Source organism: Pogoniulus pusillus, chromosome 2 (assembly GCF_015220805.1).
Source record: "Pogoniulus pusillus isolate bPogPus1 chromosome 2, bPogPus1.pri, whole genome shotgun sequence".
NCBI classification, from domain to species: domain Eukaryota; kingdom Metazoa; phylum Chordata; class Aves; order Piciformes; family Lybiidae; genus Pogoniulus; species Pogoniulus pusillus.
The window spans coordinates 12,832,028-12,854,342 of NC_087265.1; the positions used below are offsets into that span (position 1 = coordinate 12,832,028).

The 22,315-nt window shown below is 41.0% G+C and overlaps 1 protein-coding gene across 3 annotated transcripts; it reads left to right on the forward strand.

The window, feature by feature from the left end:
• The first annotated feature begins 1,961 nt into the window (after positions 1–1,961).
• LMLN (leishmanolysin like peptidase) lies at positions 1,962–20,296 on the forward strand. 3 transcript variants are annotated; one of them, XM_064156487.1, is made up of 17 exons: positions 1,962–2,144; positions 2,465–2,562; positions 2,656–2,686; positions 3,315–3,397; positions 4,009–4,126; positions 6,062–6,240; positions 6,877–6,982; positions 7,242–7,336; positions 8,443–8,560; positions 11,306–11,413; positions 13,011–13,087; positions 13,674–13,784; positions 14,202–14,334; positions 15,241–15,400; positions 16,670–16,800; positions 17,480–17,690; positions 19,208–20,296. In XM_064156487.1, the coding sequence occupies exons 1-17, from the start codon at positions 1,980–1,982 to the stop codon at positions 19,306–19,308; spliced, it is 2,025 nt and encodes a 674-aa protein (XP_064012557.1). In that variant the 5' UTR covers positions 1,962–1,979; the 3' UTR covers positions 19,309–20,296. The 3 variants fall into 3 exon arrangements, with proteins under 3 accessions (XP_064012557.1, XP_064012566.1, XP_064012574.1); XM_064156496.1 differs by having other exon boundaries at positions 14,205–14,334; XM_064156504.1 differs by lacking the exon at positions 19,208–20,296 and adding an exon at positions 18,808–19,172.
• The last annotated feature ends 2,019 nt before the right edge of the window (positions 20,297–22,315 follow it).

The following is a 22,315-nucleotide window of genomic DNA, read 5'->3' on the forward strand; positions in this document are numbered from 1 at the left end:
TGGGAGCAGACCTCAAGTAGAAGTGTTGCTTTACATTTTGGTATTGTTATGTCACAGTAATAGTATAAATAATGACAACCTGAAAAACCTTAGAAGGCAAAACTGTTTTCTTCTTTTGTCCCAGGTGACAGAGTTGTACATACAGGCTCTAGATGAAGTTATTTTGCCTTTGTCCAAAGGAGACCTGTGCTATAAATAGCAGCCAGGCTGTCTTAAAACCTCGCTGCAATGTTCTCATTGCTTGCAAAGGGGGAAAGTGCTTATAGTTTCTGTAGGTGGCAACATGAAAAAAATCAGCTCTTCACAGCAGATGCCCATATAACATTTTTTATTAATGTCCTGCATAAACTCCCATTTAAAGCGAAACAGATTTTAACCCACTCCTGCTTTAACAGATTTTGCTCCCTGTGAAAAGGTGAGCATGCTTTTCTCCCTTCCCTGCCTTTTTTTCCCCTGCTGCCATCAAGCTGCAGACCACTTCTTATTGGCACAGGCCTCACAGTTTGATGCCATGGAAAGCAGCAGGAGCAGCAGGATGAAGCAGTACAACAACTCTGATGATTTTTATCCCCAGTACTGGTGGTACACATTTCTTTACTTGTTTCTGTACTATAAACTTTAGTATGCTTTGTTGTACAGTGGTTATGATCCAAGAAGTTGGAAAAGGCCACGTGTAGCATGAGAAAATTAAATCCCAGCCCCATACTGAAGTGTTGGGATGTGCTGGATAGAGTAGGATATTTGCTTCTGGGTACTAAGATTTGAGACTCACAGCCAGAAGCAAAGCTCTCACGGCACAGGACTCTTAGGGCCAGGGAGCTTCGTCATGGGGAGAGTGCTTTGGCTTTGATTAGCTGGGGACCTGGTGTTCCCACCCAAAACTGGCTTTGAAGTGGCCGTGCAGCCAGAGCCCTCACGAAGGGCACTGAATCTCATGCGGCAATGAGACGCACAGCTCCTCACACTGCATTGCATGGACATAGTAAGACTGCACCACACTGCTGCACTTCCATGGACAGTGCCATACTGCACCTGACTGGGCTACTCAGAACTGCATTGCCCCACACTGTTCTGCGCAGAGCGACACTGCCCCTGCCTCCACCGCATGCCACTGCCCAGCACTGCACACTGCACAGCGCTGCCTGTCCCACAGGCCCCATCCTGCTGCCCTGAAGCACTGCACAGGTGGCTCAGCTGCAGATCGTTGTGTTGGCCCTTCAACTCCTGCGTTGTGCCGCATCGCTGCCCTGCAAAATCACACAACAGTTCGGACAGAAATGACCTTTACAGCTCGTCCAGTCCAACCCCCTGCTGTCAGCTGGGACACCTGACCTTGAACGTTTCCAGAGATGGGGAAATCTCTCTGGGAAACCTGCGACAGTGCCTCACCACCCTCACTCTGACAAAAGTCATTTCTAGTCTAAATCTTTCTCTATTCAATTATCAGTTCTGGTCTTACAAGGACAAGACTGTTCCTGCCTTTCTTACAAGCTCCTTCAAAGTACTGGAAGGTCACAATAAGTCAGGAGCCTGCTCCAGACCGAACACCAGACTGAACACCTCCCCCCCAGCTCTCTCAGCCTGTCCTCACAGCAGAAGCGTTCCAGTCCTGTGATCAGTTTTGTGGTGTCCTCTGGTCCTGCTCCAACAGGTCCATGCCTTTCTTCTGCTGGGGGCGGCAGAGCTGGACGTGGTGCTCAAGGTGGGGGTCACATCAGAGTGGAGCAAAGGACCAGAACCCCTTCCCTTGCCCCGCTGTCTCGCGCCCTCCCTCACCTTCACCTTCCTCTCCCCTTCCCCCTCCCCTCATCCTCACCCCGCGCCGCCTGCCCCACCCATCAGCCCTCCGCCAGCCGCGCCCAATCAGCGGAGCCCCTCGCCTCCGTCCCACCCTCTGCCGCGCTCCTCGCTCGCCTATTGGCGGAGGCCGCTCCCACCGGCGCTGCCTCCATGGCGACGCGGCGGAGGGGCAGTGGAAGATGGCCGCTGAGCCGGGTGGCGGGCGTCCCTGGGCTTACCCGTGCTACCGGCCGTTGCTCGCTGCTTTTGCCGCTGTGCTGCTGCTGTTGGGCTGCGGCCGCCCGGCCGCCCTTTCTCCTTCCTTTTTCTCATCCTGTCACCACCGCGTGCCCAGCGGCGAGGAGGTGAGGCCGCGGCGGGGCGTCCTCGGGCGGCGGCGGAGGGTGGGGAGCGAGGGGTCCTCCGTCTTGCTGGATCCAGCTGCCCGGGGCTAAAGCTGTGCGGGGTCTGGCCCCGCGGTTGCTCCAGGTGTGCTCCTTGGCTTTGGGAACGGCGGCAGGCGGGTGCGGGGCGACTTGTGACTGCGCGGCGGAGTGTGAAGAGAGGGGCGGGAATGGGCTTCGCCGAGAAACAGGCGAAAAGAGGCTCTGGCAGGCGAGTGAGGGGGCTGGGAGCAGGCCTTCGCGGGGCCGCCTAACCAGCGGCTTGTTCCTCTCCCCTCCAGGTTGTCTATCAAGTTCCTCTAAAGGAAAATCATGTCTCGAAGAGAAATGTGGACCAACAGCTAAGAATTAAGATTATATATGACAGAAGTGTTGAGGAGTGAGTATAATAACGTGGCAACCTTTTTGTTCTCCCCATCTGAGACTAGAAATGCTGTTAACCGTAACTTACGTGTTTTGTTTTTAACTCTAGCTTACTACCTGAGAAAAGACACCTTATAAAGGTATGTCATATTTGTTTCCCCCCAGCACCCTGGTTGTTTTGCTTATATTTTGTTGCACGAAAGAGTCATAGAATCAACCAGGTTGGAAGAGACCTCCAAGATCATCCAATCCAACCTATCACCCAGCTCTATCCAATCAACTGGACCATGGCACCAAGTGCCTCATCCAGTCTTTTCTTGAACACCTTAAAGTTTAAGGCAAATTTAACAGAAAGCTTTGAATCTAAGCAATTTCACACCCTCTAGTCCAGGAAACTAAGGTTTTCTGTGCAGATTATACCTCCGTTCCAAATGTTTCCAGTGTTCTCTTGGATGTTGTTTGGCAGGTGTTTGCTATTACCAAGGTGCAAATGTTTCAGTAAGAGATACTTTGAAGTTTTTAAAGGCTCTTTGAAACTGTATATTCAGAGTAATACTGGCTCCCTTCTAATTTTGTTATTCCAATAGCAAAATATGGGACTACTAAAAGAGAATATTTCCTAAATACTGAAATGCTTAGCAAGTCTGAATTTCCACTTTTCTGCTGTACCACAACATAGAGCAAATTTCATGTAGTGTGGTAGTTAACCCTTTTATTGCAAGTTATGTCTGTACTGCTGCTAGGTGGTTTATTTTGTTTTCTACTCAGAACAAGCTTTTTCCACAAGCTGTGTCTTACTTGGAGAAGACCTTCCAAGTCCGTAAATCCACGGGTACTATATTACTAAGCAGGTTGGTGAAAGTTTGTTGAAAGCCACTTGCTGTCTGTTTAACATTGTGTTGGTTTTGTTTGGGGGATTTCTCTGTGTGTGGTTTTTGTTTTGTGATTTTTGTTTATTTGTCTTTGTTGTTGGCTTGTGTGTTTTGGGGTTTTTTTTTGCTGTTGTGTGGTGGTGGTAGTGGTTTGTTTTGGTTTTTAATGGTTTTGTATGTTCTATTTAAAATAAAACCACAAAATAAGAGTGTAACAAATGCCCTCCTGAATCCGACTTAGTGACCCATCTGTGGTGGTAGTAGATGCTGTTTGGGGAGCATACACAAATCTGCCAGCCTTCTGTGATCAGCCTCCACATTTGTTGTATCAGTGATGCTAAAGGATGTATGTGCTGCCTGTTTCCTTTTTATATGTACTCTTATTTATAAGCCTGTTCCTAATCTCTCTTTGAACCTGTGCATATTCCATTAATGACTGGAGCATTATGTCCTCCAGAGCAGGTTAACAATTCTCACTGTGGAAGCTAATGTTAAATACCTGTATTGCAGTGTTGTTGGATGCTGTAAGACTATTCTACAGTTTCTTTTTAATAATAAAAGAGTGCTGACTGTCTTTCATGTGATTGAAGGCAGTGTGCTACAAACCAGTATTTAAGGAGGAAAGCTGACCCTCACAGATACTGCCGGGGAGCCTGTGCAGACCACACAAGATGTGGGCCAGTTATAGTTCCTGAGAAACATCTCCAGGTAAGTTAAGCCATGCAGATGCTTCCTAATCTCTGAAATATTATTGTTTGTGGAAATTAATGAAAACATTAATACTGCTAACTCTGCATAAGTGACCTGCTTGTGGGATATCACTAACTTTGAGTGACAAAATAGAAATAGAGTTAAAATCACAGAATGTAGGGGTTGGAAGGGACCTGTAGAGAGTCCAACCCTTCTGCCAAAGCAGTATCACCTAGGGTAGGCCACACAGGAATGCATCCAGTTAGGTTTTGAAAGTCTGCAGAGAAGGAGCCTCCACAACCTCTCTGGGCAGCCTGTGCCAGTGCTTCATCACCCTCACAGTGAAGAAGTTTCACCTCATGTTGAGGTGGAACTTCCTGTGTTCCAGCTTGTACTTATTGTTCATTTTTCTATTACTGGGCACCACTGAACATAGATTGGCACCCTCATCTTGACACCCACCTGTTAGATATTTATAGACATTGATCAGAGCCCCTCTCAGCCCTCTCCTCTTCAGACTAAACAGCCCAAATTATTTCAGTCTTTCTTCACAGGAGAGATGTTTAAGTCCTGCAGTCATCCTCTCTTGAATTGGAGAGCCCAAAACTGGATACAGTATTCCAGATGTGGTCTCACCACAGCAGAGCAGAGGGGAAGGAGAACTTCCCCAGAACTGCTGGATACATTTTTCTTGATGCACCAGTTCTGGGCCCTCCAGTTTAGGAGGGACATTGAGATGCTTGAGCGTGTCCAGAGAAGGGCGATGAGGCTGGTGAGAGGCTTTGAGCACAAGAGGAGAGGCTGAGGGAGCTGGGATTGGTTAGCCTGGAGAAGAGGAGGCTCAGGGGAGACCTTATTGCTGTCTACAACTACCTGAGGGGTGGTTGTAGCCAGGGGGAGGTTGCTCTCTTCTCTCAGGTGGCCAGCACCAGAACAAGAGGACACAGCCTCAAGCTACGCCAGGGGAAATTTAGGCTTGAGGTGAGGAGAAAGTTCTTCACTGAGAGAGTCATTGGACACTGGAATGGGCTGCCCGGGGAGGTGGTGGAGTCGCCGTCCCTGGAGCTGTTCAAGGCAAGGTTGGACGTGGCACTTGGTGCCATGGTCTAGCCTTGAGCTCTGTGGTAAAGGGTTGGACTTGATGATCTGTGAGGTCTCTTCCAACCTTGGTGATACTGTGATACCATTGTCCCTGTTGTCCACAGTGGCACATAGCAGTCCAAAGGGAAGTTTTTTTAGTTTGTGATGTTAAACCAGAAGTCAAGTACAACTTGACTGTTGGCTGTTCTCAGCCTGGGTTTTAATGAATTGTACAGAGAGAAGGAGATTCAAAGCTTGTTCAGTTGCTGCTAGCCACTTCATTATCCACCTTAGTCAATGAGTTAGATTTTCACAGAATCAGAAGTCCTTTCTTTTTTTTAAGACCTTATTTAAAGAGGCTATCCAATGAACTAGGAGCTTGATGCAGGAAATGCTTCTAAGTTGTTTCCTTACATGAATATTTTATTCAACTACAATATGTGTCTGTTAGATTTCTTTCTTTCTCTTAGCTTGAAATTTCAGCTAGAGAATTACTGGGGAAAAAAAACAGTTTACATGTGAAATGTGGTCACTACTTATGTATACTGTTTCTGCAAGAGAAAATCTTTAATCTGTAGGAAATAAAAGGTGCTAATTTGGGGATATCCAGCTTGGCAGACGCCTTTTTTCAAAAGCTGTCACCTTTGTGGTGTTTAACACATCCAAAGAACTGGCAATGTCAAAGTTACTCCTTGGCTGTAATTTTGTTTACTGTTTTCGTGGGGAGTTTTCTTATCATCCACTGTCTTAGAGTGGGATTTAGTCTTGCTTCAAGGTGACTGAATTTTGTCATGCAAAGTTTCTGTCGTAGCAGATGGGTACTTTAATTGTGCCAATATATATTTTAACTGTGTCATGTGAACGTTGTCAAAGCAATGCAGGGTGTACAATGAGAGTGAATGGCACTACGGACCCACAGGCTTACCTGACCAGGAAGGGGTTCGGGATGCTGACTTCGTACTCTATGTTAGTGCTCTCACTACAGAAAGGTGTGGCCATGAAAACATCATTGCGTATGCAGCCTACTGCCAGCTGGAGGCCGAGATGGACAGGCAAGTATTCCATCTGGTACAAACTCTCTTTTTAATTAGACTTTGATATTTTTAAGAATTGTTTAGATGTACAGTTTAATTATTCCCCTGTGTTGTATCATCTATCAAAGTAGAAGTCATTATTGAAATAGACAAGCACTGTGTCTATGCAAGACCACAAGTCATCAAATGGTGCTTAACTTGCAAAGCTGAGCATTTAAGTCATAGCTAATTGCTCACTGTCTTTGTCTTAGCTTTATCTCAAGATATTGTTTCTGTTGAAGTGAATGCCATATCTCAAAAATCCGAAGGAGATGGGATGCAAATAGGCCCTACTTTATGTGGCTCTTCCTTCCAGCTTGATTGTAGCGTTTGTAACAGATGCATTCTACCTCTGTAGTGTCTTACCTAGAATTCGTATCTCTTACACTGTTGTCACTAACATCAGTGCAGAATACTGAGTGTAACAATTAATTCCATCCCTCCCCATTCAACAATGAACTGGTTGCTGTGTTTCTAATAGACTATATAAATGATTGAGAAAATTACTTGGAAGGACTTACGTTAGTCTCCATTTTCTTCTACCTTGTCAGTTGGTGGTTGTTTGAATTTACAGTGTTTTACTGAAAACAATTTAATTTTAAAACTGTCTTTCAGACCAATAGCAGGATATGCTAATTTGTGTCCCAATATGATTTCAACACAAGCTCAGGAATTTGTTGGCATGCTGTCCACGGTGAAGCATGAGATCATCCATGCACTGGTAAGCATTGATTCTATAAAAAATACATTTCCTTGAAATTTGTACTTGCTTCCTCACACACCTCCGGGCTGTTGCAAGAGAATGGTGTTTGGTGGAGAAAAGCTCTTGCATTGTTTCCGTCAATCTGTGTGTTAATTGCCTTGAAGGGTGGTACTTCCAGTGCATCGGAGATGCCTGTGATAATTCTTTCACATAGATTGGCATTTGACTTGTTAGCATCTTACCAAGGGTTTCTGTGTGCTTGGTTTTTAATTTGAAGGGTTTCTCTGCTGGACTGTTTGCATTTTATCGTGATGATGATGGAAAACCTTTGACAACAAGATATGCAGATGGACTCCCTCCTTTTAATGAGAGGTATGTTAATTTTTTTGACCTTGTGTTGCTCCCATTGCAGGATGTTTTCATGTTGCCTTCGTAGGATTTGTTCTTGCCTGTTGAAAACGCAGCTTGATTCCATTATTAGAGTGCTTTGCCTTTAAGCATTTGGTGTGTAGTGGTGTTTTAGTCTTTCTTTACATTTGCGTTAAGCACTTACATTCTCCGTGTGTATTACAAACTAAAGCAGGAGGCTTGAAGTTAAGTGTGTGAACTACTCATGCTTAAATTCTGACACTGAGCACCTTAGTAAATCAAGGCTTGTATTTTCTGGAAGGTGTCTAACGTCAGTGCAATTCACTTTTAAGACATATGTCATTCAAAGTTCATAGCTTTGCAGAACTGACTGTGTGTAGTCTGCTGCCTGATTTTTCTGATGTGTTAATTAAACAACTTGAATCTTTTTTTTTCTTAATTCATACTGCAGAAATGTTTTTCTAGGCATTTTTGGAGGTGGAAAGGTTGAGAGCTTTTATTTTTGTTCAACTTTTTATGACAGCAATTCTGAGGATTTTTATTTAATTTCATATACTCTGGGTAATTGTAGAAAATACAGCTTGAATCACAGAAGGTTACAGCTTGAATCACAGAAGGTTAGGGACTGGAAGGGACTTTGAAAGATCATCTAGTCCAACCCCTCTGCCAGAGCAGGATCACCTAGAGCAGATCACACAGGCACGCATTCAGGTGGGTCTTGAATATCTCCAGAGAGGGAAACTCCACAACCCTCCTGGACAGTCTGTTCCAAATGTTCCATCACCCTCGCAGTGAAAACTTTCTTCTCGTGTTTACATGGAACTTCCTATGCCTCGACATCCACCTATGGCCTCGTGTCCTGTCATTTGGCACCACCAAGAAGAGCCTGACTCCTCTCTAGAGACATCTTTTTAATTACCTGACTTGTAGAGTTGTGCACATTTTGCAAAGAAGAAATGTTGCATAATGTTTGCAAACTTCAGAAAGCACGAGGAAGTGTAAGGATTATTCATGGTTATGTGATTCAGGTTTTTTCTATGGAGATAAATCTTTGCGCAGTACTGTGTAATTGTGGGCAAAATTTATAACCAGAACCATCCTTCTCGCAGTCTAGGTTTGTATCAGTGGAGTGATAAAGTTGTTCATAAAGCAGTGAGGTTATGGGATGTGCGTGGGGGCAAGATGCTGCGCCACACTGTTCATCTTCTGATCACGCCTCGTGTAGTTGTAAGTGTGGATTATCTTGAACTTCTACGCTGTGTTTGCCAAGGTTACCATCGCATTCTTGAGCTGTAAATATTTCTTTAAGAAGTAATTTAATGGTTTGAGGCTAATTTGGGATATTTAATGAGAGAAAATAGATTATTGGTTGTAAATTAAAATAATGGTGAAGTCTGTATCATTTGTTGTTTTTCTGAGAGGTATAAAAAGCCAAAATGTCAACAGTTTGCCCCACTCTTGTCTGGGATGCTGGACTTAGCCACTTCCTCTTCACTCTGCTCTAATATCTCTCCACTAATCTTGGCTAACACAAAACAACTTAAGCTTTGCTGATTGTTTTGTTTGTCTGTTTGGGGAAGTAGAGGGAGAAAGAGAAGGTAGCTTTGAGCCCCTTCTGGGCAGTTTCTTTTGTCTGGGAGGGAGTTTGGATTTCTGTATTATTTCTTATTTGTGTATAATAGTAAATACTTGTAAATATATTGTGTGTATATGCTTGCAATTTTTACTTTGTTGTAAATATAGCTTCATCTTACTTCCAAGCCTTCTGAGCTAGTCTGGTAAATTTCAATGGTAGGGGAGAGGGGGAAGTTCCTGACCCACCACGAGTAATAACCTAACAGCAAATACTCTTTTCCTGAAAATATGGCTGAAAGACTATGCATTTAAGGCTATATAATTGTATATAATTAGCTGAGAGGGTGTATTCAATGAAAAGTAAGGAATGGTTTACAGTCAGAGATAAATAAATTGACAGAAGAGACAATAAAGGGACTGGAAAAGGTTAAGCAAAACTGATGTTGAATTGTAGTGGTTCTGGGCATCACTCACCCCTTCTAAGGATTCACCCAGACTAAACTCAGCCGTCTGGAAGTTACAATATGAAGCTTTATAGTCACAGCTTAGCACAGTTTACAAGCATATGTATGCAATATATTACAGATATTTACAATTATATAGTAATATATAAGTCAAAAGTAGTACAGAAATATAAAACCCCTCCCAGCAATCAGTATCTGGGAGGGGCTCCCAGTCACCCCTTCCACCTTTCTTCCACCCTCTCCCTTATCTCTCCCTTATCTCAGAATCTCTTACGTGCAGGGTGAGCTGGAAAGGTCAGCAAAGGGTGTTAGAAGAAGAATTAGTTGGAAAATGTGGAGGGTTGTTGCAAAACACCTGTTTTGCTCAGGTGTTGCAGAGCCCTGATTAGCTTGCCACGGGAAACATGGTCAAGGCCCTCATAGATCAGTGTGATCAAAGGCAATGCCACATGGACTCCAGACGATTCAATTGTCAGAGACCTTTATTGATCATTTTGGCTCTCAGTGTATCCCCTCAGGGCACAAAGCGGGTGCCTATGCATTAGCATAATAAGTCAAGGACAGCCCACTCTATCAGCATAAGCCATGCCTTGTTTTTCTCATTAACAAGGTGTCCATTATCTATCCTTTCTGAGATAAGGTAGCCAGCAGTTGGTGGGAACCAAGGTCAGCACCTGCCTGTTATTATCCTTCTTCACTCTGTTCCCACATCCTTCTTCACTTTGCATTCCCACAGAGGATCAGGCAGAAGAGTTAATATGGCAGAGACTCTCTTATGATCTCAGAGGTTCCTTCCAACCTAAGCCATTCTATGATTCCATGATTCTTGTTATTGTTTTAATCTATGTTTGTGTCCTTGCTTTTTTGTGTCCAGCAGAACAAATGGGTAATTTAGACATCACTATATTTTCTTTTCACAGCCAATAGCCTAATTTCTTTCATTAAAATATTCAAATTAGCCTCAAACCAGCACATGAATATATTCCATAGTCCTACTCTTTAGATGTTCTCCCTTCAGATTTACACACCTGTTAGTCCTGTTGTCTTAACAGATACTGCTGTCACTACTTTTCCTATTTTAATGTTAGTTGCTACTTTACATTTCCAAAACGTGATATTAATATTTTTCTAGTTGTATTGATTAAAATAAATAATGCAGTTAACATTTCCTCATGTGTAAAAAGTATTCTTGGAAATCTTCCATGTTTCCTACTCTTCTGACTCTTCCTCTCCCCAGCTTCAACAGAACATATTCTTAAGTGTAATAAATTGGTGTTGTAAATAAGTTACTGTGTTAATTATATTTAGCCACAAGTAATCTTTTTGTTTATTTTAAATCTAAGACAGAATGTGGAGCAAAATTGGTTTAATTACCATTGTTCTGGAAATTGTCCATGCTGGTCAAACTGTTCAGAGTATTAAAAGTGCTCCTGGGTAGTGCCACACTGGAAAGGCTGAGCTCCTGACTATGAGACCGCAACTTTGTTGTGATGCCTCTTCAAGTGTAAAAATATTTTGCAGAAAACACTTCCCCATGTGGAGCTGGTTGACAAGCAGAGCTTTCTCCTGATTTTTCTGTGAAACATTTGGCAGAAGTAGGGATGTAGTCTTCCTAAATCATTAACTTTTTTGAGGGGGTTGTTTTTATGTTGCCTTTGATGTACGCATGTGATTCTCAGCTAATTCTGCTGCTGATTTATTCTGCCATCATTTGTTTCCAGGAAATAAGCAGACAGATTGCTAGAGTTGGTGTTGGGGTACTTGCTGTCTTGGCCTCTTAGTAGATGTGTTTTACATTTGGAGGAAAACAAGATGGTAGAAAAAGAAACGTTGCAGTAGTTTCTAAAGATAGTTCTGGAACATTGGGATCACATATGGTTGGTTATCTGTCTCAATGTCCTGAGAGTTTTGTGTTGAAATGCTTTCTTTCTAGGAAGAAGCTCGAAAACATTTCAGTTGTCCAATTCTAGAGGGAATGGAGCTTGAAAATCAAGGTGGCATGGGTACAGAGCTCAATCATTGGGAAAAGAGGCTGTTGGAGGTTAGTGCCAATACTAGGGGTGGAGAGGGATGTGGAAATGTCTGCTTACTTTTACATCAGTGCCTACTGGAGCCTTAAAAATGCAGGTGTATCAAACCTCACTGAGATTTACCACAAACTGTACTAAACTACAAATAATTTAATGTTCAATTTCTAGATAGATCTTTTTACTTTATGAGTCGAATTTGAGATAACCTGATAAAGAAAACTAAAGGTCTCTTACTTTTGTCTGCCATTTACTCTTGAGAAACAATGCTCCTTTTTTTTTTTTTAAGAGGATAAAGTTCCTCTTTGAGTCAATTCAACTTTGTCACTCGCTGCTTTTTCTAGGACAAATATGTGATCGTTCTGTCTATTCATTATCTTGATCTTTATTCATGTCCCCTGGGGTTAGCTTTTGCCAGCTTTAGACCCTCATCTTATCAAGGAAACACTTATTTCCCTCTTGACATTTAAGCTTATTTTTATTTATAACTTTGCATTCATTGACATTTTTGGCAGAGATACACTTTCTAGTTATTGTTGTATATAGTGAAGTAAAGATAAAGGGAAATGCTTCAGGACAGACCTTTTTTTGGAAGTAATCTTGAAAAATGCATGTTCTTCAGACTAAAATGGTTACTTTCCCCTGCTTTTTTGTAACCTTTGGTGTGGAACAGTAATTTAAAGACAACTGGCAAGAATGCCATGAGAATGAGGATAATTCTAAGGACTAAATTGAATTAACAAAAAGATAATGATTACTCTTCACCTTCTCAGAGGGAGTTTGTAATTGGAAAGTATCTCTTATGGTTTGGCTTTGGCCTTAGATCCAGCTCTCATTAAGTACTGTAGAGATTGCGAACTTAGGACTAGTAACTCCTCCTAACCATACAAGTGGAGAGGGAAGGCTGGGAAACTACATGTGTTGAAGAAGTAATAGAAATGAGATTAAGTTCAATATTAGAAATCCCAAAGTTGTGTAATGAAGGGTGAATGACTTTTACTGTAAGCCTGAACTTTATCAGATGGAAATGACTGAGCAGGAAAAAAACCATGCCAGTTATTATTAGGCATCTTCAAGGCAACTGGAGTTGCTCTTTTGAGGATGGTGTAAATTCTTTATTTTTAAACAAAATGGAGAATTCCACTGCTACATCAATAAAGATTCCTTGGCAGTGTTCATTTTAGTCATGTATATTTTGCATTTTGCTCCCAAAAAGGACTAGAAATTCTAGAAAAACTAAAAATCAGTCTTGTACAAGTAAACTAAAATGAGCTTGGTTTTCACCTTACTAAAAGGAGACAGAAGATGTATTATGATTCTTGCTGATAACTATGCTAGAAGAAGGAAGAGTTTCATTTTACCTAAAGAAATGTTGGTCATGAGTATGGTTTAGCTGGAATTTGGAATGAGGTTTCTGGCTTCTAGAATTCTGAAACTTTGAAAGCTGGAATGGGTGGGGAAAGGAGTCCTACTTTCATCTCTCTTGTAAGAGGTTGGGGTTTGGTTGTCAATAGTGAGAAGGTACTGGAAAATAAAATGTTTTTTCATAAGAAGCATTTTCTTACAATAATGATTTTAAGTGGCATGCTGATGGTACCTGTTAACTTTCAGAACGAAGCCATGACTGGATCCCATACACAGAATCGAGTCTTTTCCAGGATCACCTTAGCATTAATGGAAGACACAGGGTGAGAATTAATGAGAATGGGGTTTTCTTTGTTAATTAGTGGTTTGTTTTTATTGTACCTGATTTTATTTGGAATTTATTATCTGCTGCAACGTTAATTGCCATAATTTGCATTGCATTAGACAAGGAGTTATACCTGGTATGTTAATTTTTCTTTGTGTATTTCAAAACCCATCCATTTAAAATCTAGCCTTAAAATCAACTGCAATGCATAGTGCCATTTGCAGTGTCTCTTTGTGTTTTTCTTAGTATCTATTACATGCAACAGAAAATAGATTATTTTTTCAATTCTTTTTGTAGTTGGAAAGCATAAATTGTCTAAAACTTCATCTTTGTGTGTGCATTGTTACTTTTCAGGTCATGATGCATTGCTGCTGAACAAATAAACATTAAAATGTAGTTAATTGTGACTGAGAAAATAGTGACATTGTAATATATTTTATTATAGGCAGAAAGGGATCTGATTTCTCCTTTTCTCCATTTGAATGCCTTAGAGCCTAGCATGAAGTTCTTTGAATTGCTCTTTTATTAATCAGAACACTAATTTTTGAAGTAACTGTAATTCTTATTTCAAAATATCTTTACAGCTGGTACAAAGCAAATTACAGCATGGCAGAGAAATTAGACTGGGGACGCAATAAAGGCTGTGACTTTGTCATGAAGAGCTGTAAATTCTGGATCGACCAAAAGAGACAAAAGTAAGAATGCAGTCGTAAAAAACAAACAAACAAAAGCCACACAGGGCTTGCTAAGGTTTGTCCTTCTCAGTAGAAAGAAATAGAGGTAAATACAGGTTAACAAGGAATGCTGTCCTGAGTACCTTCAGAATGCAGCCAGGCAGGAGCATAGCAAATGTACTAAGAGCAGAAGCACCCCACTCGATAAATACAGAGTTGAACATCTTAAGGTGTGGAATGTGTTTGCACTATGAGGGCTCTGCTTTAGAGAGGAGGAGAGTGCCTTCATTTACAAGTGCTTGGTTTCTTACATATTGATCCTTTGAATTAGAAACACAGTGAGAACAGACAGCCCTGACAGACTGCTTAGTTAAATTATGACAGTGGTTGAAGTGATCTAGTGTGGAATTTTTTTAATCTATTTTCTTTCTTTTTGAGGAGGCAATTAATCAGTCCCTACTGCGACACCTTGAGGAGCAATCCTTTGCAGTTAACCTGCAGACAGGACCAAAGAGCAGTAGCAGTGTGCAACTTGCAGAAATTTCCAAAGCAGTTACCTCAGGAATATCAGGTATTATGGATCTTACTTTACCAAATAGCTGGTTTTATTCTTGTATCTTACAGCCAGGTGATTATACTTGTTTCTTTTTTTCCTTCTAGTAGCTGATACTAGAAACTGAAAAATGTTGGATTAGTTTACTATAAGGAGTTTTGAAGGCTGAAAAAAAAATTCTTTGTGATCTTTAATAAAACAATAAGCATGCCACTTAGCCATCCAATTAAATATCCTGTGGAAACATTGTTGTATAACAAAAGTGTTCTGGAATGTTTTGTTTGGGGTATTTCTTTACCCAGTCATGGAATTATGGAATGATAGGCATTGGAAGGAACCTCTAGAGATCTAGTTCAACCCCCCTGCCAGAGCAAGTTAGCTTAGAGCAAGTTGCACAGGGCAGCATCCAGATGAGCTTTGAATGACTCCAGGGACAAGGGCTCTACCACCTCTCTGGGCAGCCTGTTCCAGTGCTCCCAACATGACAAAGTTCCTCCACATGTTTACATGGAACTTCCCAAGTTTGTGCCCATTACTTCTTGTCCTGTCATTTGGCATTGCTAAAAAAAGACTCGCCCCATCCTTTAAGTATTTAAAAGTATTGATAAAACCCCCCTCTCAGTCTGGTGCCCTGCGTTGCTGCATGCTAAGAAATTTGTTCTGCTTCATCCCAGAGGATGGTGTGATTGTAAAGGAGGGGCAGGGGTAGGGACTGATACTTGCAAATGTAAATCTCTCAGCATTATTTATGTAATCTTAATAATTGTAGCTTATCTGCTTTTTGGCTGTTGTAAGTTTGCTGCTAATAACATTCCTGTGTGGCAGTGGCTGATGCTCTCACAGCTGTAACGATTTGATCTGTTTAAAACCCAGCTGCACACTTGTCTTTGCACAAACTGCTTCCCTTTCTATTTTGCTTTACAGTATTTTGACAATCTCAATGGAGTACCTGCAGAAGAGTTGCCTTACTATGGTGGCTCAGTAGAAATTGCTGACTACTGTCCCTTTAGTCAAGAATTCAGCTGGCACTTAAGTGGTGAATTTCAGCGCAGCTCAGACTGCAGAATAGTTGAAAACCAGCCAGGTCAGTTTTCAGTTCTTCAGTATGGTTATTTAACAGACTACATTTCTTAATCTGGAATGGCCTTGCTATATACCCAAACTAATCACACGTGTAATTAGCTTTACACTACTAGGTGTGTAAAAGCTGCACCAAGGTGAGTGGTGCAGCACAGCACAACTACCTGGTACACACCTAGAGAGCAAACACTCACAATCTAATACAAGAATTACATAAGAGTTGAACAGAAAATAACTCCAAATGATCCAAATGCAAGACAAAGGGTGGGGTTGGGTCATTGGTTTGTTTCTAGAGTCTGCTAAAAATAATTCCACTTTCCACCTTTATAGATTTGGGTTGGCTTTTCTCTTTTGGCAAAGGCAAGGAGCTTTGCAAATTACAGGACATGGGCTTTTCTCCCTAGGGTTCAATACTGCAGGGCTCCAAAGTTCTGTAGAATATTGCCTGGCCATACAGTTGTCTGAAAACAAACTAATGAATACCTTCTATGCTCAAGCCAGCAGTCAGCTAGCACTCCCTGGGGGCAAACATATCCACATAGTTCTGATTTAAAGTGCTTGGATGTTGTGTGCTTGAGGTTTTTGCTTGTGTGGTTGGGGTTTTTGTTTGTGTGGTTTGGGGCTTTTTGTTTGTTATTATTCATCTTGGGTTTCTTTACGCTTTTTATTCAAGACAGTATGGTTCATAAACTGGTGATGATTAATCATAGAATCAACCAGGTTGGAAGAGACCTCCAAGATCATCCAGTCCAACCTAGCACCCAGCCCTTTCCAGTCAACTACACCATGGCACTAAGTGCCTCATCCAGTCTTTTCTTGAACACCTCCAGGGACAGTGCCTCCACCACCTCCCTGGGCAGCCCATTCCAATGCCAATCACTCTCTCTGGGAAGAACTTCCTCCTAACATCCAGCCTATACCTACCCCGGCACAACTTGAGACTGTGTCTCCTTGTTCTGTTGCTGGTTGCCTGGGAGAAGAGGCCACCCCCCACCTGGCTACAATGTCCCTTCGGGTAGTTGTAGACAGCAATGAGGTCACCCCTGAGCCTCCTCTTCTCCAGGCTAAACACCCCCAGCTCCCTCAGCCTCTCCTCATAGGATTTGTGTTCCAGGCCCTTCACCAGCTTTGTTGCCCTTCTCTGGACATGCTCCAGGTCTAAAAGATTCCAAAACTAAACTTTGGATAGGTTGATTATGGCATATTAAGTTGATATGTACTTTCTGTGTCTCTGGTAGGTTGTAATTCACTATATGTCTCTTTTCTACTTTAGATCCTACCAAAAATTACGGTGCTGAGAAATATGGACCAAACTCTGTCTGTCTCATTCAGCAATCTGCTTTTGTCATGGAGCAGTGCAGAAGGAAACTCAGTTACCCTGACTGGGGTAGTGGATGTTATCAAGTAAGTATTTGTTGATTTTTTTTCTCTTTTTTTTCAAAAAAACATGAAAGAGAAAAGTCAGACATAAAACATAGGCTGTGACTGTTAGAACTTTGCACCTGGGCACTGTAGATGGCCATCTCTGCCTTGCATCACTAGATTGTATGACATGCTTTGAAAATAAGTACTTTCCAATCATAAGCCTGTAGTTTAGATTGTGTCAAGTTAAGTGTGTAACCACTGGGGACGGCTTGTGTGTTACTTCCAGTCTTGCTAGAGTCTTCATCTGCTTTACCCTGTGACACTTTCTCCGTGGCTAAGTAGCAGTAATTATACTCTGTTGTTGAAGCTTAATTAGTCACCCTGATTTTTTTGAAGCTGGAAAGAAGTGTGCATGTATGACTTATTTTTCATTATCCACCTATCCAGGACTATCTCATTAAAGGTGTCACTCTTAAAAAAGTAGTCATTAGCAGGTGAATTTTACTTGGTTTTAGTTGATGATCTGCTTAATTGCACAAAAAGAACACACTCAGCGCTTTAAAGCATTCCTGGTAGTAGTTGCTCTGAGTGCACTAAAATCTTTACAGTTAATCTGTGCTCTAACACTGGGTGTTTACTTAGTCTAGTATTCTTGACAGAGCTTCCACACTCCAGATAAATGATTATGCAGACTTGACTTTTATTCTTTCATTTTCAGGTTTCTTGCTCTCCACAAGGGCTGCATGTCTGGGTCAAGGACACAGCATACTTGTGCAGCCGCTCAGGTCAGGTATTAACTGTGAGCATTCAGATGAATGGCTGGGTGCATGTTGGGAACCTGATTTGCCCAGCCTGTTGGGACTTCTGTGACTCCTGTCCCCCTGAGAGGGATCCTCCAGCTGCTAACTTAACAAGAGCTGCACCGATCGGTGAGTTGCCTTATTTGCTTAAGTGAATATTAAACATCTGGAAACTGAAAGTTTGTGTCCATTCTGACTGTGAGAGAGCAGGAGAAGAGAGTCATGTCCTGGCTGTTCTAAGAGCCTAAGCATAGGAGTGAAAGATGGCAAAGGTGCCTTGCTTTTTGTTCTGCTGTTGTGCAGGAGACTTGTCAGCATATGATAGATATACATTTGAATCATAACTGCTTCTCCTGGTGATTGTCCCTGAAGTCTAGCTTTAGCCTAGCAACTCTACAGAAAATCTCACCTGTGTTTCAAAGGCTGTATCAGTATTATAGCCTTCCAAGCTATCACTCTGGTGGAAAAGGAAGTTCTCACTTGTATAACTTCCTGTTTTAACCCAGATCATGAGGCATAGGTGTCAGTTTGTTTTTCAAGGGAGGAAAAAAGCTTAATTCACTGACTACCAGTTAATGTTTTGTTAAGAACAGATGGCTTCCTCTAAAGGAATTTGATGGAAGGGAACAACAGTCTGTAGTGCCTTGCGCCAGTGGCTTGTTGTAAAGCATTTAACCAGTTGTTTAGTAGTTGGATGTGCTGTCTCTGCTGAAAAATTAAAGATGTTTAGCTTGCCTGCTCACTTAATTCTTGTTGGTTTTTTTTCTTCCCAAAGTGTTGCACTTGGTTTTGTCTCGGATAGCAACATTTTGGTGGTTGGTGGAATGAGTCCTATAGGGTGAGATTTTAGAATGAGAGAACTGTAACCGGGGAGATTCACATTCTCTAATCACTATTTGAACTCATGCTTGGTGTTTCTCATGTGTATATGTATAGTATGTATTTTATATATAAATGTGCATGTGTGTGTATATATATATATAAAATATATGTGTATATATAAAATATATGTATATATGCATTATATAATACATAGCACATATAATATATAGTGTGTATGAATTATAAATATTATATATAGATATATGCACACACAATATATAATTGATTTTACAGTGCATATTTACATTTATGTCCATGTTTTCTTAAACCTCATGGCTGTGTGATCAGCTACCATATGGACAAACTCCCTGATTCATGTATTTGGGTTTCGCCCTCATAATTTTTTCCCCCCCTTCCTTTTCAGCTTGGTGTTTTGCAGCTTGGGTTTTTAAATTACTTCAGCCATATGGATTAAAAAAGTGTTAGTAAAACAGCTTTCTGATAGTCTTTGGTTTTGGAATGTTGCTTCTCAGTCATGCCATAGGGAGCTGCCTGCTTTTTTTCTTGCAATACTGATCCATTTTTCTCATTTGATTTCCTGATTGCTCTTAGTGAAAGAACACAGACATTTGTTGAATTGTAAAGGCAGCAAATGTTTGTGTTGCTTGGTTTGTATTCCTAGATGTGGAAGCTAGGACGAATCAGTGCAGATTACTGCAAATGTTTCTTGTGTTTGATGATGTGTAGTGTTCTCTTTGTTATTCCATCACCTTGTTAAATATAAAACGTATAAGCTTTATGGTGTTTTGTTGTTTTCATTTTAGACTTGTGCTCCTGCTCATCTAGCCCGGTGGTAACCCTTTGGCTCTTGGTGGCTAATTTAATTCCCCTGCTAACAGGACTGTTTCTCTGCGCATATAGTTAAGCATGGGGCAAGAAGATACTCCAAGATGCTATAACCACCACATTGCACTCCTTATTGTGGAACTTGGGAGTTTTTTATCACTGCAGGTGGTTTTCTTCTTCCTCATCTCTCTTGGCAGGTATTGGTGTGGACAGTAGTTGAGAAGGTACTAACAAAAGCAGCCAGAGTTTGAGAGAAGGAGAATTTCCTTTGTCATCTTAATAAGTGCCAGTATTTTCCTGAGCTGCAACCTTTGATTGATTTGATGCAGTAACAAGATCTGCTATGCTAACTATGTTAGACTGCCTGGCAACTTGGTCAAGATTTGAAATGTGAGAACTCGTCTATAACACAGCTGAGGGTTGTTTTATTGTGACTAGTAGCAAAGCATCCTCAAACTGGAAATATACCTCAGTGGTTTAGTCAAAAGCCATGTGAAAATCCATTGTCATCACTGCTGATAACCCAGGCCTAAACAGGTGTTGGGATCATGTTTTTGTTTGTTCTGTCAATTTTTATAGTTTATTTGGGGTAAGAAAAAATTTAATGGGACAAACCAGCAAGTGGCAGTTTTCTCCACAACTGGATTCTGCAGCTTTGGGAGTTAGCAGAATTCATACTAGTTTGTGGTAAAATGGCTAACTCTTGGAGTTCACTTAAACCTTCTTACATGAATAAAGGTGAACTTCAGACTGGTAACCAAGACAACTGTCTAGATATCCCATTCTCATTTAGCATGTGCCAGTTCTACTGTGAAATTTAATATTCTTAGAGTCATTTGCTGGGTAGATGCATTTCAGTACTGACACTCAGTCTGTAAAATTGGGATAGGATTTCTGATTAATTTTTTTGGTTTGTTTCTTGAGTAATGATGTTAGTATTTTTAAAATAGATATGAATACAGCTGTTCTTACTTTTTGTGGAAGAGCAAACCAGTAGTGATGGCAGCTATAATGTTACAGGACCATATTGATTTCTCTAGACCAAAAGCTATATTGAATGTGTTTTTTAAAAAAATCTAATATATTTTTTCTTTTGTGTTAAGTTTGTTTGGGTTTTTTTTTAATTGTTTGTGGGTTTTTTGTTTGTTTGTTTAACTTGGACATATTATGGATTGAGTATTTGTAGTAAGTTGAGAATGAGACAACTTGAACCACATGTCTTGGTATAAAAACTTGACAGACTGTGTAAGAGAAAGGAAATGAACAAAATCTGTCTACCAACAGCTGCTGTATGGGACACTTTGAAGGATGTTTTCATTTGTTGCTGACTTCTGTAATGTGTTACAGATAATCCTGTTTAGAGTCAAAAAACTCTTATGTGGTCCAATCCATTGTCTGCCCTGTTAGGATAGTTTTCATTCCTGGAGAAGTAGGAAACTTGAGGGAGCAGATATACCCAGTGCACAAAAAAAGTGCAAGTACAGGGCAAAAGGTGTTACTCTGCTGCTTAAATGTGCTGTGATGTTAGAATTGTCATTGACTAGATCCCTTTCTAAAATTAAAGGTAGGGGGGTGGAAGGGACGTGAAGTAAAATTTGTTTAGCTGCAATTAAACTTAGTATTAGGACTTCCATTGTAATTGTAAGGAACTCTTTGTGCCTGCTGGATTTGTGGGGTTTTTTTTGTTTAAAGAGTCTTTTAGGACACTGCTGAGGTGAGTAAGCTGCAGCCTAAAACTGAAGGCATCACAGTTGAGAGAGCACCTTGCACTAGGCTAGTTCCCCATCTTAACTGCAGGTTAAGTTTACTCTGAATTACACAGGACCTAGGCTAGCCTTAAGTAGAAGTTTCTGAAAAGCAATATGAATTGGAAATCAAATGCTTTAAAGATATGTATGAGTTTCAATTAAGAAACACTCAGATTAATAAGTGAATGCTAATTATTTTAATATATGCACAATCAACAGTCAGTCTAAATTGATTCCTTAAAACCGTGAAGGTTTGAGAATACATCTTGGGTCTCAGAGGCTGATACTGTATTTTTTGTCTATTGTGCAATAATACAGTTTGAAAGGTATCACTCGACAAAGCTTTTGATACTTGAAAAGTTTATTGGTTACTTTTTCTTACTGTGAAATACTTGCACTGTCTGAAGTTTCTGGTGGAACTTTGTTAAATTTTTTTTACTGGTGTTAATTTATTGTGCTCAGTATTTGATATGGTAGTCTTTCTGTATGTGAGACTTGTCATATTTAAGTGAATATTTGTATGTTCTACACAGTTGTTTATCTTGAGGGCTTCTTTTATTCTCTCTTCCTGAGTATTAACTGAAAGATGGCTTGAAATCAATGCTTACCTGCTTCTGACTTGTATGCATTAATTAAGGAAAGAAACTGTAGTGCTTTGTACCTACAGGGAAATGTCTGTCTGCCTGTGAGAGCTCTTGTGGTCAGGTTCACTAGTACCTGCTGAGTAGCTGCATCTGTGAATCCAGTGAAGTAAAACTATTGCTGCCTTAATAATCTGAGATTTCAGTTGTAATTTCTTGCTGTGCAGTCCTTCAGCTGGCTGTGAACTGCAGAACTGAACATGACTTTGGGGAATTGGGGAGGGAAAGGTACTTTAGCAGGCAAAATCCAACCTGTTGTATCCTCATCACTGCATTAGCAGCTGTAGCCATGTTGGAAATGCCACGGAACATCAAGGTGAATTTAAAGTGAGAATGAATTTGGTGACTGTCAACAAGAGTATTTGAGTTAAACTGACTACCTCAGTTCTGTTTGTCTTTAAGTTTCTAGCCTGCTGTGAACTTCAGATCTTCAGAGGTATTAGATGAAAATCATGTCTCAGGTTTATAAGAGCAAAACAAATACATGAGGAAGCATAAGCCATTTCTGAGTGTAGAACACAGCTGAAATTGTAGCTTAAGTCAATTAGGTAGCCTTAAGTGTAGGTTCCTCCTTAGAAGTCAGTTTTAAATAAATACAAAGTTGGCAGGCAGCTGCTTTAGGTGTCCTGCCCCTATTGTGGCAAGTCCATCCTGTAGTATCTCTTAGATGTGAAAGCTTTGCAGTTATAAGCCTTTG

What these genes read in the sequence shown, in the direction of transcription:
- LMLN (XM_064156487.1), top strand. Translation starts at nt 1,980, where the DNA reads ATGGCCGCTGAGCCGGGTGGCGGGCGTCCCTGGGCTTACCCGTGCTAC. An exon ending in TATGACAGAAGTGTTGAGGA is followed by an intron (nt 2,563 to 2,655) that starts GTGAGTATAATA and finishes TTTTAACTCTAG; the next exon opens with CTTACTACCTGAGAAAAGAC. An exon ending in AGTTACCTCAGGAATATCAG is followed by an intron (nt 14,335 to 15,240) that starts GTATTATGGATC and finishes TTTGCTTTACAG; the next exon opens with TATTTTGACAATCTCAATGG.